The following is a 17,734-nucleotide window of genomic DNA, read 5'->3' on the forward strand; positions in this document are numbered from 1 at the left end:
AAAGAACCATCATCAATAATAAATGATAAATACATCAATACATCAACCAATAAATCAATCAAAAAAAATTAATTAAAAAAAAAATAAAACATTTTCTACTTACCGACTGCAGCACCGGGAGCCCTCCAACAGCGTGCTCGGATGGGCCCCACCCCCCACCCTAGTGTGTCTCTGTCAATGTCTCTATCTCTCTGTCTGTCTGTGTGTGTCTCTCACTCTCTGTCTGTCAGTGTCTGTGTTGCTGACAGCGAGAGGAGGGGGGGGGGGGGAAGAGGGAGAGAGAGAGGGAGGGAGGTGGAGAGATAGATGGGGAGAGGGAGAGAGGGAGGGAGGGGAGAAGGGGGGGAGGGAGGGAGGGAGGAAAGAGGGAGGGAGGGGGAGAAGGGAGCGAGGGGGAGAAGGGAGGGAGGGGGAGAAGGGAGGGAGGGGGAGGAGAGGGAGACTGAAAGGGCCGGGCCCGGCCGGGCCCAAGGCTTCGGGCGGGGCCCGCCCCCAGCACTGGAGTTAAAGATAAGTGGCCGCGGGTTGGGTCGGGTCTGGGGGGGCGGGAGTCGGGTCGGGTCCGGGGAGGCGGGAGTCGGGTCGGGTCCGGGAACGGAGCGGAGCGGGAGTCGAGTCTAGTCAGGTCTGGGGGGCCGGGGGGCAGGAAGCGGGGGTCGGGTTGGGTCCGGGGTCGGGTTGGGTCCGAGAGCGGAGCGGGAGTCGGGTCGAGTCCGGGGGCGCGGGAGCGGGAGTCGAGTCTGATCTGGGGGGGGGAGGGAAGTTGAGTCGGGTCCGGGGTGGGGAGTCGGGTCCGGGGCGGGAAGTCGAGTCGGGTCCGGGGGGCGGGGGGGAAGTCGAGTCGGGGTCCGGGGGGGGGGGGGGTTAGGGGGCGGGAGTCAAGTCGGGGTCCGGGGGGGGGGAAAGAGTCGAGTTCGGTCCCGGGGGGGGGGGGTGGGGTCAGGTCAGGTCGGGTGGGGGGGGGGGTAGCGGGGGTCGGGTCCAGGGGGGGGGGGTGGGGAGTCGGAGCAGGAGCTAGAGGTGGGCGGTTTGAGAGAGCCAGCTGAAGGGAGGAAGCAGGAGCTGGGCATGGGAGGTGCAGCCTGATCCACGCCGCCCCAGTGAGCCCAGTCGGTCAGGGCTAGGGGCTGCGTGCTTCGGGCCCCTTCCACACAGTTTTGGGCGCCTGGAGCTACTGCACATGCGTGCCCACTGTAGCGCGCCTGTGCAGAGGTCCCGGCACTGTTTTCAGTGCAGGGACCTGGCTCCGCCCCCCACAGCTCGTGCTGCGCCGTGCCCAGCTCCAGAGGACCTCCAGGGAACCGGAGAATCTAAGTATTTTTTAGGCGCACTTTCGGGCGCGAAAAATGGGCGTCCGCGGCCCAAAACTTGGGTCCTATACTCCAGCTGCCAAAGTTTTTCCCACATTTGCTTCTGGCAGTCAGATAGAACCCTTCTGGTTTCCTTATTTTCAGAGCTCCTGTAACACTGTAGATGAAAAAGAGCCTTATCGTAAACCTTTCACAAGTGTGTTTTTTTTTGTTTCACTGCATAAATTGTTCAGTGATAACATGAATTCTAAAATCATATAATTGGTACTTGGCCAAATCTACTTGGAGCCTTTGTTAATTTGCAGTCTACCTACAATGGAAGGCACAAGGGAAAATGGACCAATCCAGTTCAACCTTCCTCTGCCAAAGTGAGCAATTTGTATTACTGGCTCCCATGAATATATAGGGGTTGAGCTTCTGCAGGGGTTCTCCAAATCATCTGCTGTAACTTTGGCGAATGGTCAGGAGAACCCCATGAGGTTGGTTGGATGTTAAAATAAATACGGTTTGAAAATGTAAACATAGCATAAGTTTTTTTAATAAAAATGAACTGAAAAATTTTAAAATAAAAATATTGTGTAAGGTACCTTTTGGGAACCCCAACAACTAACAAGCCTTAAGTAATCCCTGCCAAGGGCATTAAGAAACATACCGCAGGTTGGGATGTCTTCCTCAGCAGAGGAGGTTTGTTCATCTGTCGATGGCTTCTTTTTTCCCAGGCCAATGATCCTCGTAATTTTTTTTCCAGTGACCTTGCTCACAGCCCCTTTTGGCTCTGCTTTTGCATTTTTCTTGCCTTTTCCTGGTGGATGAAACAAATTCAGATTTCTCCTTCAGGATATCATCGTCAAGATAGTGCATGTGTCTCCCACATTGCAAGCTACAGACTGTGTCAAACGATCTAACGATCCTGTCACCACAATTTCCGATAGGGTTGGCATCCTTCAATTTGGGCAGTTGTGTGTTACACTCTGCCTCACCTGCAGAGGCACAGCAGGCTCGCTGGAATGTCGGCCCCAAAGTCTTTAGTTTTTAATCAATGGGGTAAGTTTTACTATTGCTGTTAGTGTAAAATGGCCGATATGGATTCAGCTGCTATTATACATATTTCCTGATTGGCTGATCTAATATTGCTGATCCAATATTGCCCATTTTACACTATCACCCAATGCCAAAATTACCCATAATAATTTTGCTTAGAGCATGATTTGAACAAAGAAGTGCATGCGCCTTTGGATACTCATTCCGGCAGTTTTAACATTTTCTGATGATTAAATTATTCTATTATTGCTGACGCAGTGTTGTGGACAATCTTTGGTAATAAATGAATGCAAAAAATGATAAGGATCAACTCCTATATCTAGTAATGAACATTTGTACAAACTATTGTAATGAACTTTGAGAAATTAAACATCAATTAAAGATATTCCTTGAATGACCAATGTAAAATTTCCCATCCTCCTTTCTTCCTCACAATCTTGGACAAAGTGAAAGTATTACATTTTCACAAATATCAGGACTACTTTATGCAATGTTTTGTGTTTTTTTCTTTAATGGAACATTTAGCTACTTTTCCAAGGAGACTGTGAACAGGTTTAGTGGTCTAATTTATAGATAGTGGAAAAGATCAAGCGACCCTTGAAATTGAAATATATATTTTCAGCACCAAGATGTCTGAAAGAGTTAAAGAGCTGTCCAACCATCTCATCACCATGCTGATGATAGCCTGAGAAAAGGACATTTCACAGGAGCTGACCTGATACTCTGACTGATAACTTACTGGACAAGTAAAGAATTAAGATGCTTCCTGGAGAGTTGCCCCAGTGCCGTGAACAACATTTATCTCTTAACCAACACCTAAACAGATAAAATAGTCATTTATTTCATTGCTGTTTGTGGGACCTTGCTATGTGCAAATTGGCTGCCACGTTTCCTATATTACAATGGTGATTACATGTTAAAAGTACTTCTGACTGTCAAGTGCTGAAGTTGTAAAAGACCCTATATAAATGGAAGTTCTTTTTTTTAAGTATGCTACTGGTTTCCTGAGGTATGGATTTTGTGCTGCCATCTGCAAGCCTAATCTAAAACTGTTAGATTCACCAAGACTAAAAATGGGTCTTTCCGACAGCTGGTCTTAGTGAATCCTGGCAATTTTACATTTGGCTTGGAACTGGCGGCACCTACACTTGGATAATTCAGCAGCACTACTACAGGATTTGTGCTACATGAGAGCACTTTAAAAGTCCGTCTCATCTGTTTTCCTTCAGGTACTTTCTACTGCAGACTTTGCTGATCCCACTTTTGGTGGCCTGTGGTTTGGTTCTGATTGTATGTTGCTGGGAAATGAAAACTGTAATCCTGGGTTCTTGTACAGCTTTTGTAGCACACTAGTTACTTGAGTCGCATCATCTTACTTAATGGTATGCAGAGGAGAGCCTGCTGAAACTGACCTGACTGATGTGTACTGTGAAGATTGCCTCCAGCATAATCTGTCAAACTGATCGGCAATACAGCATTGAGTAACAAATTGTGTGCATTTAAGTACACTGCTTTTTTTGTGCAATTGCTTTGTTTTATCCAAAAGCCTGTTTCAATTTGGTAGAAAACCTTGTTACATTTAGCACACTTTTAAGCTAATGTATTTTATATTAATATTTTGTTCGCTATTTCTTTCTCCATTTAGACCATTCTGTACCACACATGATGCCCCAGTGAAAGGAACACAGGACTGATAAATGACCTGTTATCACAACTCTGGATCCTAAAAAAGTGCTCTGTACTTTGGCATCTGTGCTCGATGGTCAGGTCAAGATCAGAAACTCATCACATGGCAAATGATCACCATGAACCTGCAGTCTACCACTTCGTGAGGGTGGATTTTGTGATATCTTCAGGTACTCACAGAAACACACACAGCCTTAAGATGGCGGCGAAGATGGGATTAAGCGGATAAAACAAAGCTGAAAGTTTTGTTGGTGGAGAATTCAGCCAGCTGACAGAGGGAATTTGAGAGCTTCTCTGTTTTGATCAACAGCTACAAATCCAAGGTAAATTACAAGCATACTTGTTTGAACTGCCAGAGTCCAGATGGCCGCACCTATGGGGGTAATAGGGCGTTTGGTGGAATTACGAGACCTTGAAAGTTTCAGAGCGTATGTGGAGCGGCTAGAAATGTTTTTCACTGCAAATAATATCATCGAAGTCCCCAAGGATGAAAACCATAACCGGGTGGTGTTGGAACGACAAAGGGCTATTTTCTTAACTGAAGCAGGGCCCGAGGTGTATGAAACATTGAAAAATTTGCTTCTGCGTGACAAGCCAAAGGATACAACTCTTAAGCAGGTTCTAAGTTAGAACAGCACTACAGCCCCGTGCTCTTGGAAATTGCTGAAAGTTATCATTTTGGAATACGAGATCAGTTAACCGAAGAGAATATCAGTGAGTACATTGTAGCATTAAAAAAGCTATCTATTCACTATTAACTTTCAGGACTGAGCATTGCGTGACTGCTTGTTTGTGGGATGAAAAATGATGCGATCAGAAGAAAGTTACTGACAACGCCTCACTTGACTTTTGATTTAGCTTGTCAGACAACTATGTCAATGACCAGTATTCTGAGAATTTCATACTATTTTCAGTCATCAGGCAACCGCCTGCATGTGAAAAGTAAAAGGCGGTTGGGCCCCAAAGTCTCAGAAACTGGCAATGGTATCAGAGCATTGACGTCCTGCTATCGGTGCCCGTGACAACACATTGCTCAAAGTTGTCCATATGTGAAGGCAGAGTGTTTCGTTTGCAGGAAAACTGGGCCTCTTGCGAAGGCATGCCGATTGAAGGGTAAACCGACTTTCAAAGCTATGAGTACAAATCCCCAGAGACTGCATAGCATGAAAGAAAAACAACAGGACCAGGAGAGGTTAGAGCTAAACATCATCAGGAGCACGAGGTTAACTAATAGCGATTCGAAAAGTATCATAATCCACATAGATGTTGCAGGAATCAAGATACCCATGGAAATTGACACTGGTGCATCCGTGAGTGTAGTACCGGAGTCGCTATACCTCGACAAATTGCGTGATTTCCCATTGGAGAAATCCAAGATAGAGCTGCGAGGCTACTTGGGAGAGAACATTCATGTGGTAGGTCGTATCACCGTACTGGTGAAATACAAGGATCAATTTCAGAGCTTGCCTCTAATAGTAGTGGCAAGAGACAAGCCTGCCTTACTAGGAAGAAATTGGTTGGGATCACTGAAGCTGGATTGGAGTGAGATTTTTCGTGTTGCAACAAGATTTGCATCAAAGGATGATGTCATCAAGAATTATCCAAAGGTGTTCTGTGAAACAGGCAGTCCGATCCAAGGCTTCAAGGCGAGTGTCAGGCTGCTAGATCGGTTTACTGCAAGCAATGTTCCATACCATATGTACTCAAGGAGAAAGTTAAGCAAGAGCTCAAAAGATTAGAGACTGAGAACATTATTTCTAAGATAGATCGATGTAATTGGGCTACGCGCATTGTTGTTGAACCTAAATCCGATGGTAAGGTAAGATTGTGTGGTGATTATAAAGTAACCGTAAACCAGGTTCTAGAGGGTAATGTCCCCAATACATTGCCTAATATAGAAGATTTGTTCACAACACTGACAGGTGGTCAGATTTTCTCAAAACTGGATCTTACGAATGCCTACTTACAGCTTGAACTAGATGAGGAGTCCAAGTCATGTTTGACTATAAATACTCATCTAGGCCTACATCAATTTAATAGGCTACCTTTGGAGTGTCTTCCGCCCCTGCTATATTCCAAGGCGTGATGAACCAGATTTTGCAAGGGTATTGAAGGGATAGTATGTTATTTAGATGACATACTAATTTCAGCACTAAATAGGCAAATTCATAATAACATATTGAATGAAGTCCTCAAATGGCTAGAGAAGCACAGAGTACGAGTGTCTGCTCACAAGTGTGAGTTATTTTAAAACTCAGTGGAGTACTTAGAGTACAGAGTAGACAAAGATGGTTTACATCCAACAAAGGGAAAACTGGATGCAATCAGAAATGCACCCACTCCCAAGAATGTCACTGAACTTCGAACATTTTTAGGTCTTTTGAACCATTGTGGGAAGTTCCTACCAAATGTGGCTACAGTATTACATCCACTGAATGAACTATTGAAAAAATAGGTCCATTGGAAGTGTTCAGACAAATGCGATACAGCATTCAAGGAGTGTAAAAGCAAATTGGTAGAGAGCACCATGTTAGTTCACTATGATGTATCAAAGGAGATCAAGCTAGCATGTGATGCCGCTCCGTATGGAGTTGGGGCAGTGATCCCTCATGTATTACATAGTGGGGAGGAGAGACCAATTGCTTTTGCTTCACACACTCTCAGTGCCAGTGAGCGTAATTATGCGTAAATCGAAAGGGAAGCTTTGGCATTAATTTTTGGGGTCAAGAAGTTCCACAAATACTTGTATGGTCGTAAGTTTACTCTCGTTATGGACCATAAGCCCCTGACAGCAGTCCTCCATCCAAAGTCCCGAGTTCCAACATTAGCTGCAGCCCGAATGCAGAAATGGACTTTGATTTTGTCAGCACATATATATGATATTGAATACAGATGATCAGCTGATCACAGTTATGTTGATGCTATGTCTAGATTGCCTTCCCCATCACAAGTTACACCCGATAGGGAAGAGGTGTTCTATTTTTCATACATTGATGAATTGCCAGTCACAGCTGAAAAGATTGGTAGAGCAACCAAACGTGACCCAGTTATGTTAAAGGTGTATGATTATATTGCAAACGGATGGACAAACCAGGTGACAGACAAAGATATTCGTCCATTCTTCATTCGTAGGAATGAATTATCAGTCGATAAAGATTGTATCATGTGGGGTGCAAGATTGGTTGTACCAAATAAATTCAGGTCCACATTATTAGGAGACCTCCATGACCAGCAACTGGGAATGTGCTTGACCAAGAGTTTTGCACGCAGTTACTTATGGTGGCCATGTCTTGATAAAGATATAGAGCACATTGTTAGTCAGTGTACGACACATCAATTGGTAAGCAAGCAACCACCATCAGTACCATTACAGCCATGGAAATAGCCTCCCAGGGTGTAGCAAAGGCTACATATCGATTTTGTTGAGCTAGAAGGACAACAATTGTTCATTGTGATTGATAGCCATTCGAAGTGGGTCGAGGTATTTCCATTGTGGAAAATAACAAGTAAAACATTGGACATTTTAAGAAGATTATTTCCTTCATTTGGCTTCCCAGAAGAAATTGTTTCTGATAATGGACCACAATTTCATTAAGAAGAATTTGCACAGTTCATAAGCAAAAATGGTGTGAAAGATACCAAGGTTCCACCGTACCACCCTGCTTCGAATGGTGCAGCAGAGCACACTGTACAAATTGTAAAACGTGCCCTCATCAAACAGATGTTGGATCCAAATTCAAAGAAACAATAGTTGTCATTGGACCACAAATTGGCTAATTTTCTAATTACATATCGTAATACTCCTCACACAACTAATGGTAGAACACCAGCAGAATTATTTCTCAAACGACTGCCACGAACCAGATTCTCATTGTTGAAACCAAACTTGGCACAGTCTGTAGAAGAGACACAATTAAGACAGAAAGAGAATCATGATAAAGGTAGAGTAAAAGAGAGAAGTGTAAAATTAAATCAGCACGTGCGACTGAAGAACCATCACCATAAATGTTTAAAGTGGTTACTAGGAAGAGTGGTGAAGATATGTGGTCCTCGCACATATTTGGTAAAGATGTTTGATAATGGACAGGTTAGGTTTGTTCATATTGATCATATTTTACCTACAGACATGGAAGGAGTTGAAGGTGGGAATGATTCAATTATTTCTGACTCATCAGATAGTTTTGATACACCAGTAGCATATCCTACATCCAATGTATTGGAAACAAATCCAAGAGAAAGTCAGAATTTAATTCTGAGTTCGAGTCAGGCAGACAAACAGTCTGAAGTTAGAAAGAGTTCAAATGGAAATCAAGGGCATCCCTTGGAGGAAAACTTTCCTCAGGATCAGCCTCGAATGAGTTTAAATTCGACACCATGTTTGGAAGGTTTTGTTCGAGAGTGAAGGTATCCTCTCCGAAACAGAAAACAAGTGGTTAAGCTTGATTTGTAAAGATGGCAAAATAAGTCCATATCTTTTGTTATGTATAACCATGCAAGTTATGTATGATGATTGTTTGTTATAATTACTTCTTCATTAAGGAGGGAGAAGTGTAATAGATATAGCTCCAACTGTGGATGCCTTTGGCACTGCAGCCAATGCTGTTTATGATAAAGAGAACAGGTCACCTGACTGGTGACTTCTGGAATGTTCTGCCATCTTAAGGCTGTGTGCGTTTCTGTGAGTACCTGAAGATATCTCACATTTCAATTTTTTTACTCTAGATAGGCTACAAGAAGAGCTCAATGTTTGCTTAGGAAAGATTTAACCATTTGTTCAGGACAACTTTAGATTCTGATCACAGGAGTAAAAAAAGTAATAGATCTGACAAAGTAAAGTCAACTAAGGTACAGATACAAAGAAGCAAGAGGCATATGCTGAACTGATAAAATGCCACTGAATACATAATTGGTATGTGCACTGTTTCTGCAAACCAAATGGTCTCTATTTTGGAACTTCCTTGCTCTTCAAATTACTATAATCTCCTAAAACAATGTAATTTTCTTTCTGGTGCACATACCTTTCGGAAAAAAAATACAATCTGGCAATGCATTTAGTAAAAATGCCACAGACTCTTATTGCCCCAAAATAGACAATCAATTTGTAAATTTGCAAGCAGCTTAATTCACTTTAAACATTGCTCATGTTAAGCATGTTGCCTTAAACTAAACTAAATAAAGACAGTGCTTTATTTTTCCCTGTTTAAATAAAATCAATTTATGACCTGCTAATACAATCCAAGGAACATACAGTTTAGAGATGTAGAAATCCTGAGAATATAATTTTGTTACTGGGAATTAAAAAGTGTAGCCACTCTGTGTAGCTGTGGTAATGGCCCTGAAATCCCGGTTTCTTCTTCCTGCGGGCGTTCGACTAAAAATAGGAGAAAAGATGCGCACTTACCTTTTGTCTGCAACAACTAGCCCCAATTCTCTGACCTGCACTCTTTATAATTTTGGTTACCCAGTGGGAACACAGGATTGTGTAATTGCCCTATAATGCCAAGTTCAAAAGCATCAACATGTGCATCCACATTGTAGTCCCATTCCCCTTCCTATCACACTCCATAAAGTTTATCTATGTTGCTTTGGGATTCCTCACAACAGCACTGTGCCAAAGGAATTGAAACCATTGGTAAAGCAGTTGCTAGGCCACTTTTGCAAGCGTCAGCTGAAGACGGTCATCAAGGTGGCCACAAGGAATAAGTTGCTCTGCGCATGTTCAGCAACCATTTTAGGGAGAAAAAGGCTGGAAAAGGTTTCACACCCCTTACCCTTAAAAAAAAAAGTCACTTAAGTTTTTCTTATCTATACGAACATAAGAAACAGGAGTCGGCCATTCAACCCCTCGGCCTGCTCTGCCATTCAATTAGATCATTGCTGATCTGCACTTCAACTCCATTTTCCCACTTTTACTCCATGGAGCCAAAATTGCTCCTTCCAATAAGGCCTCAAGCCATCTGAAAGCGAAGGCAGCGCGGAATGGCTGCCAACTCTCCGCGGAGGGGCCGCCATTTCGGAAATTGTCCTTCATGAGTTTTGGAGCGGTGCCCGGGACCGTTCCGCCCATTTTCCTGCCGCAGAGTGCACGCGTGGACCCCTTACCGACTGGCGGGGATCCCCGCGTGAAATTGCTCCTCTGGAAATTGCCCCATGGCCGATTGGTGCCCCCGACAGCTTTTGCTGTTGGTACACTCTCCTTGAAGGGGAGGGTGTATTGCCATGACCGCCAAGCTATTTTTTTTTGACGGCCAACTGCTAGGTCAGTCCGACAATTATAGCCGCGAGTCCGACTGGACCACCAACAGGCAGCCTGGCATCCTCTTTTGGGCCAAGCCGCTGGCCGGGCCGGCGGCCTCCCTAGTGACTCAGTCTTTCCCACTAATGTGGCTGGGGAGTTCGCAGTGGCTCTCCCCTTTAGCTGAAGGGGAGAAATGTTGCGACACGCCATGGCAATGACGTCATCAGCGCCTCCTCTGCTACTCCGCCCCTCTATTGACGATCACTCCGCCCCGCCCCCACCTCCACCCCCATGATGAGGCCACTTCTGCTCCGCTCGAAAAAAATCCCCAAAGTGCTGAATTTCAATGGATAGGTCGTCCCAATGCATGGGATGGCCAGAACACATCGAAAATGGTGGGTGCGCCTCGTTTCCGATGGTGGGCAATTTCGGCCCACATATCTCTTGATACTTTTACCTATAGGAACATTGCATTACCTATCGGAACATAGGAACTTCTGTGTTGTTTGCAGACTTACGGTTACAGTTCACTTTTAGCCATTAAATCACACTCTAAATTTAAATTACAATAATTTAAATTGCAATGACAAGGTAAACAACCCCTCTCACAACCACCAGAGAAATTCAACGGCCTGGATTTTAGCCCAGAGGTACGTTTTGTGTAGCGGTGTGGGGTGTGGGGGGGGGGGGGGGAGGGGGAAAAAGTGGGGGGGTGCTGTTTTGAAGTCAGGAAACCCGGAAGAATGGATTTCCTAAATGTCACAGGAGGACTTCATTTTTTATTGGTTTCCTGCCCACAGCCTGCCCGATTAACAGGCTGGAGCCCTGTCGGGTGGGGAAGCCTACAGCACAAGGCCGTACGTAGCAGGGTGGGGACTGGGAGAGATTGTGTGTGTGTGTGTGTGTGTGTGTGTTTGCAGGGTGGGGGGGGGAAATGGGACGGGTTTACTGGGTACCTTGTCGGGCCTGGAGGAAACATTCCTGCTCCACCTGGCCCATGAGCAGTGCTGTAAATTCACTTACCTCATGGAGTCAGCCCTTCTCGCTGCCTTTCAACTGCCGGGTTTCCCAAGGCCTGGGAAATCTGGCCAACATGTGTTAAAATAGAATAGTGTTAAAATGAAGGCACACAACCGCAGTGTAATATTTAAATGACCAACCTGCCCTTTGCGAGCAAATTAGTCGCTCTGTTAAAACCGGAAGTGGGCAGGTTTGAGGTGAGTTGAGTTACCGTTTCAGATTTTTTGAATTTTAAACTCTGACCTAACCCCAACCCACCCGTTTTTGGGAGCTAAGATTCAGCCCAATGAGTGTCTTTGATAAACTGGATCTATGCCTGGGTTGTCCAAGTTGAATTTTTGAAATTTATCAGCCATAGAAATTCTGGTTGTTTGTGCCTCCCGTTAGAAACCCTGGTGGTGGTGGTGGTGGGGGGGGCGCTAATGACTTCTCGCCTGAGCACAGCGCTGCTAACAACTCCCGCTAAATTCTGCGGGAGTTTAACTGTGGCGGTAACCCGTAGCGCCCCGCTCCGCTGGTGATGTCATCACCGTGCGCAGCGCCCCGTTATCATCCCAGGCCCTAAATTGGGGAGCGTCCTCTGAAGCTGCGTCAGGCGATGTGAGGGACAGCTTCAGGGGACGTGAACCAGGTGGCAGGCCACTCATGGGGTGATACTTAAAGGGGAGATTGAAAAAAAAATCTCCCGACTTGCTTCTGTACCTCGTTAGCGCTTCGATCGCGGGGTCCGTGCCGCGATTGGTCTACTCGAGTGTTGGGCTATTGGCATCGCACCCTCACGCCCCGGTTGCCCAGGGAAGTCGGTTTCTTCACTACAGAGTTTGAGACTTGGGTCCGTCCCTTTAGTGAAGGGAAGAGGCCCTCCCACGTGGCCCCTCCCACGTGGCTGTGCTGTGCGGCCCAGTGCTTAGCTCTGCGTCCCACTCCCGACCCGTCTGCCCCACTACCGCCCCAGAAAAGAAATGGAACGTGTTATTTCGGGGGCGGTAACCTGAATTTTGTGAGTATGGCAGGATATCCGCCCCCGCCACACAATGTCTCACCTCCCGGATGTTACCACATCCGGGATGCTACGAAATTTCACCCCCATATTATTTTTGTATTACTAGTACCACAAACAAGAGATTAAATCTGTGTCATACAAGGTTTCTCTTGTGGGGTGGGGGGGTGGTTATAAGAGTTTATTCCTCAATATGATCGCAACATTACTGTTTACTGATGTGAGTTACTGTAGCTTGGAACAATAGGACCCCAGTGGGCCAAAATTGCCCTGTTCTACGCCTCCCATTAGCGCCTCCGTGGGGCGGGGGGCGGGGGGCGTGAACATAGTAGTGGTACGTCCCTACGCCCCTGCTGGTAGCGCCCGCAGCGATGATGTAAGTGCCATGTGCAGCGACCCCTTTCCGCCCCACCGCAGAGGTTGCCGAGTGGCCCGTGAGGCCACTGGGAGCAATGCCCGCACCAGCCTCACGGGTTGCGAACCGGGCCGACCTCCGTCCCTGGGGCAGGAGTTAAAGGGGAGCTGTGCTGCACAGCACCATTTTCTTTGTTCGGTCGACTCACCGGTCGGCCCGTTCGGGTCTGCTGTCGTGTGGTCCGGGCCGCCATCGTGCAGCCCAGCACTCCGTTTGGGTGCCCTGGTGACCCAGTGAAGACCATCAAAGGGCCTGTCGAGTTCACAGCAGCCCTATTCTTTAACGGAGAGGAGGGGTGTTGAAACGTTTCAGTACTACGCGGAGAAGTCACGTAGCGCTGCCGATCCTGCCCGCGTAGCGCCTCAGACACTGCCCCAAAGGGAAGTGGAGCAGCGACATTGCGCTCCACTTCCTGTTAGGCGTGGCAACCTGAATTTCGCAGCTAGGTGGTACTTCCGCGCCGGGTGCAGGAAGTCCCGCCCTTACTCGGTTATCACCCCTAAATGGGACTAACCCAATTTCGTTCCCCAAGTGTCAGTTAGCTGAAATGGCTATATTATTGATAAGATGATTTTCGTTGTATCCATTCAATATTTCTGACACAACCATTCTATGTTAATTAAATCAGGAAATGTATATTCAGGAGATGAAGGGGGCACTTCACAGTGTGGGATGTATTGCCTGTCCAGATGCAGAATGGTTGTGATTTTAGCACCAGCAGTGAAAAGGCTATCTGTATTTTAAAATTCAGAACCAGATTAGATTTGAAAGGTTAAGCTATAGAATTACATACAATATACAGCACAGAAACAGGCCAATTGGTCCACACAGTCCATGCCGGCGTTTATGCTCCAATCGAGGCTCCTCCAATCCGTCCTGGTCTTGGCCCTCCAAACCGTGGTCTAGGGTACACGTCGATTATGCAGGCCCGTTCTTGGGTAAAATGTTCCTCGTCATTGTAGACGCATACTCCAAGTGGATTGAATGTGAGATAATGTCAGCTAGCACGTCTGCTGCCACTACTGAAAGCCTGCGGTCCATGTTTAAACCAGTGTCCAATGGTCAGGCAGAGAGAGCAGTGCAAACCATCAAGCAAGGCTTGAAGAGGGTAACTGAAGGCTCACTGCAGACTCGCCTATCCCGAGTCCTGCTTAGCTACCGCACAAGACTCCACTCCTTCACTGGGATCCCACCTGCTGAACTGTTCATGAAAAGAGCACTTAAGACAAGGCTCTCGTTAGTTCACCCTGATCTACATGAACAGGTAAAGAGCAGGCGGCTTCAACAAAGTGCAAATGTTTCACGCGAGGTTGAAATCACTGATCCTGTATTTGTATTAAATTATGGACGAGGTCCCAAGTGGCTTCCCGACACTGTCGTGGCCAAAGAGGGAAGCAGGGTGTTTCGCGTCAAACTTTCAAATGGACTCATTCATCGGAAACACTTGGACCAAATCAAACTCAGATTCATGGACTATCCTGAGCAACCCTATCTTTTTTGATCCCCCAACATACACACCAGTGGCAACCGGCACCACGGTTGATCACGAAGCAGAACCCATCATCCACAGCAACCCATTGTCCTCTAGTGAAAATGGAAGTCGAGATAAACGGCGTTCCAATCTTCACTGAAGTGGACACGGGAGCAAGCCAGTCAGTGATGAGTCAGGATGCCTTTGAGAGGCTATGGAACGAAAAACAACCCGAGCTGGTTCCAGTACAGGAAAAGTTGCGAACCTACACCAAGGAGCTGATCCCAGTCCTTGGTAGTGTGGATGTAAGTGTAATCCATAATGGCTTGGTGAACAAGTTACCTCTGTGGATTGTTGCAGGTGATAGTCCAATGCTACTCGGAAGAAGGTGGATGGGGAAGATCCAGTGGAAATGGGAAGACCTCTTCACTCCAGCAATCGATGGCCCCCATGCTCAGAGGCAGAGCAAAACCTCACCTTTGCTTGCGCCAGGCACCAGAGAACAGACCAGCGCAGCACCTGAGGCATAGACCGTCCATCATGACTGCGTGGCAATGATTCGACCAGAACGACCTAAAAGTACCTTCCCGGCTCCAGTGGCAGGACTCCTGGGGAGGAAGATCGAATTCACAGGCACTCTTCCAGCTTTTGTTGCAGAATCGCGGGAGGGAAGGATCAAGGCATTCGACCTCGAGGACAGAGGCAAGATGGCGTCCCTGCTGCAGCGAGGTGCAGCATGGCTGGAAAAACAGATGGCCGCGGCCAGACCACGAGGTGCAACGCTGAAGGCCCAACACGTGGTGTCTAACAAACGATGTGATTTGGGGTAAAGCCAGAAGGGTTCTCGTAAAGGAGACCTGCAACCAACTGAACTTAGAGACATTGTATGCATCGCAATCAATGCAACGAACCGATTAAAAATGTAAAGAACAAAATGTTGTTACGAGATGTCGGGAATAGAGTGCCCCCAAAAGTAGTAAGCGAGCGAATTAAGGAGATGAAGGCACTGATCCTGATACCCTGCCCCAGGTCTATCCCACACTGCAGGCACCCGAAGGCACTATTTGCCACGGACCTGGAAATGAAAATGGCGCCAATACGCGCAGTCGGCCGCCATTGCCCACCTTAAAGAAGGGTAACTTTGAAGGTATGAGGCGTGAATTGGCTAGGATAGATTGCCGAATGATACTTAAGGGGTTGACAATGGATGGGCAATGGCAGACATTTAGAGACCGCATGGATGAACTACAACAATTGGACATCCCTGTCTGGTGTAAAAATAAAAAAGGGAAGGTGGCTCAACTGTGGCTATCAAGGGAAATCAGGGATAGTATTAAAGCCAAGGAAGTGGCATACAAATTGGCCAGAAATAGCAGCGAATCCGGGGACTGGGAGAAATTTAGAACTCAGCAGAGGAGGACAAAGGGTTTGATTTTTAGGGCAGGGAAAATAGAGTACGAGAGGAAGCTTGCAGGGAATATTAAGATGGACTGCAAAAGCTTCTATAGATATGTAAAGAGAAAAAGGTTAGTAAAGACAAACGTAGGTCCCCTGCAGTCAGAATCAGGGGAAGTCATAACTGGGAACAAAGAAATAACAGACCAATTGAACAAGTACTTTGGTTCGATATTCTCTAAGGAGGACACAAACAACCTTCCGGATATAAAAGGGGTCAGAGGGTTTAGTAAGAAGGAGGAACTGAGGGAAATCCTTATTAGTCGGGAAATTGTGTTGGGGAAATTGATGGGATTGAAGGTCGATAAATCCCCAGGGCCTGATGGTCTGCATCCCAGAGTACTTAAGGAGGTGGCCTTGGAAATAGCGGATGCATTGACAGTCATTTTCCAACATTCCATGGACTCTGGATCAGTTCCTATGGAGTGGAGGGTAGCCAATGTAACCCCACTTTTTAAAAAAGGAGGGAGAGAGAAAACAGGGAATTATAGACCGGTCAGCCTGACCTCAGTAGTGGGTAAAATGATGGAATCAATTATTAAGGATGTCATAGCAGCGCATTTGGAAAGAGGTGACATGATAGGTCCAAGTCAGCATGGATTTGTGAAAGGGAAATCATGCTTGACAAATCGTCTGGAATTTTTTGAGGATGTTTCCTGTAGAGTGGACAAGGGAGAACCAGTTGATGTGGTGTATTTGGACTTTCAGAAGGCTTTCGACAAGGTCCCACACAAGAGATTAATGTGCAAAGTTAAAACACATGGGATTGGGGGTAGTGTGGTGACGTGGATTGAGAATTGGTTGGCAGGCAGGAAGCAAAGAGTAGGAGTAAATGGGTACTTTTCAGAATGGCAGGCAGTGACTAGTGGGGTACCGCAAGGTTCTGTGCTGGGGCCCCAGCTGTTTACATTGTACATTAATGATTTAGACGAGGGGATTAAATGTAGTATCTCCAAATTTGCTGATGACACTAAGTTGGGTGGCAGTGTGAGCTGCAAGGAGGATTCTATGAGGCTGCAGAGTGACTTGGATAGGTTAGGTAAGTGGGCAAATGCATGGCAGATGAAGTATAATGTGGATAAATGTGAGGTTATCCACTTTGGTGGTGAAAACAGAGAGACAGACTATTATCTGAATGGTGACAGATTAGGAAAAGGGAAGGTGCAACGAGACCTCGGTGTCATGGTACATCAGTCATTGAAGGTTGGCATGCAGGTACAGCAGGTGGTTAAGAAGGCAAATGGCATGTTGGCCTTCATAGCGAGGGGATTTGAGAACAGGGGCAGGGAGGTGTTGCTACAGTTGTACAGGGCCTTGGTGAGGCCACACCTGGAGTATTGTGTACAGTTTTGGTCTCCTAACTTGAGGAAGGACATTCTTGCTATTGAGGGAGTGCAGCGAAGGTTCACCAGACTGATTCCCGGGATGGCGGGACTGACCTATCAAGAAAGACTGGATCAACTGGGCTTGTATTCACTGGAGTTCAGAAGAATAAGAGGGGATCTCATAGAAACGTTTAAAATTCTGACGGGGTTAGACAGGTTAGATGCAGGAAGAATGTTCCCAATGTTGGAGAAGTCCAGAACCAGGGGTCACAGTCTAAGGATAAGGGGTAAGCCATTTAGGACTGAGATGAGGAGAAACTTCTTCACCCAGAGAGTGGTGAACCTGTGGAATTCTCTACCACAGAAAGTTGTTGAGGCCAATTCACTAAATATATTCAAAAAGGAATTAGATGTAGTCCTTACTACTAGGGGGATCAAGGGGTATGGCGAGAAAGCAGGAATGGGGTACTGAAGTTGCATGTTCAGTCATGAACTCATTGAATGGCGGTGCAGGCTCGAAGGGCCGAATGGCCTACTCCTGCACCTATTTTCTATGTTTCTACGTCCTCATCTAACCCTCTATTCCCTTCTCCCTCATATGCTTGTCTAGTCTCCCCTTAAATGCATCCATACTATTCCCCTCAACCCCTCCCTGTGGTAGCGAGTTCCACATTCTCACCACTCACTGTGTAAAGAGATTTCTTCTGAATTCCCTATTTGACTTCTTGTTGACTATCTTAGATTGATGGCTTCTAGTTTTGCTCTTCCCACAA

General features: G+C 46.3%; 1 protein-coding gene across 1 annotated transcript in view; it reads right to left on the bottom strand.

The window, feature by feature from the left end:
- afap1 (actin filament associated protein 1) overlaps positions 1-17,734 on the bottom strand; it is a 405,203-nt gene that overhangs the window by 91,643 nt on the left and 295,826 nt on the right. The window contains exon 9 of the mRNA XM_070871376.1: positions 1,963-2,112. Coding sequence (XP_070727477.1) covers positions 1,963-2,112 — 150 coding nt within the window. The remainder of the gene's footprint in view (positions 1-1,962; positions 2,113-17,734) is intronic.

This window comes from Pristiophorus japonicus, chromosome 2 (genome assembly GCF_044704955.1).
Source record: "Pristiophorus japonicus isolate sPriJap1 chromosome 2, sPriJap1.hap1, whole genome shotgun sequence".
Lineage (NCBI taxonomy): Eukaryota > Metazoa > Chordata > Chondrichthyes > Pristiophoridae > Pristiophorus > Pristiophorus japonicus.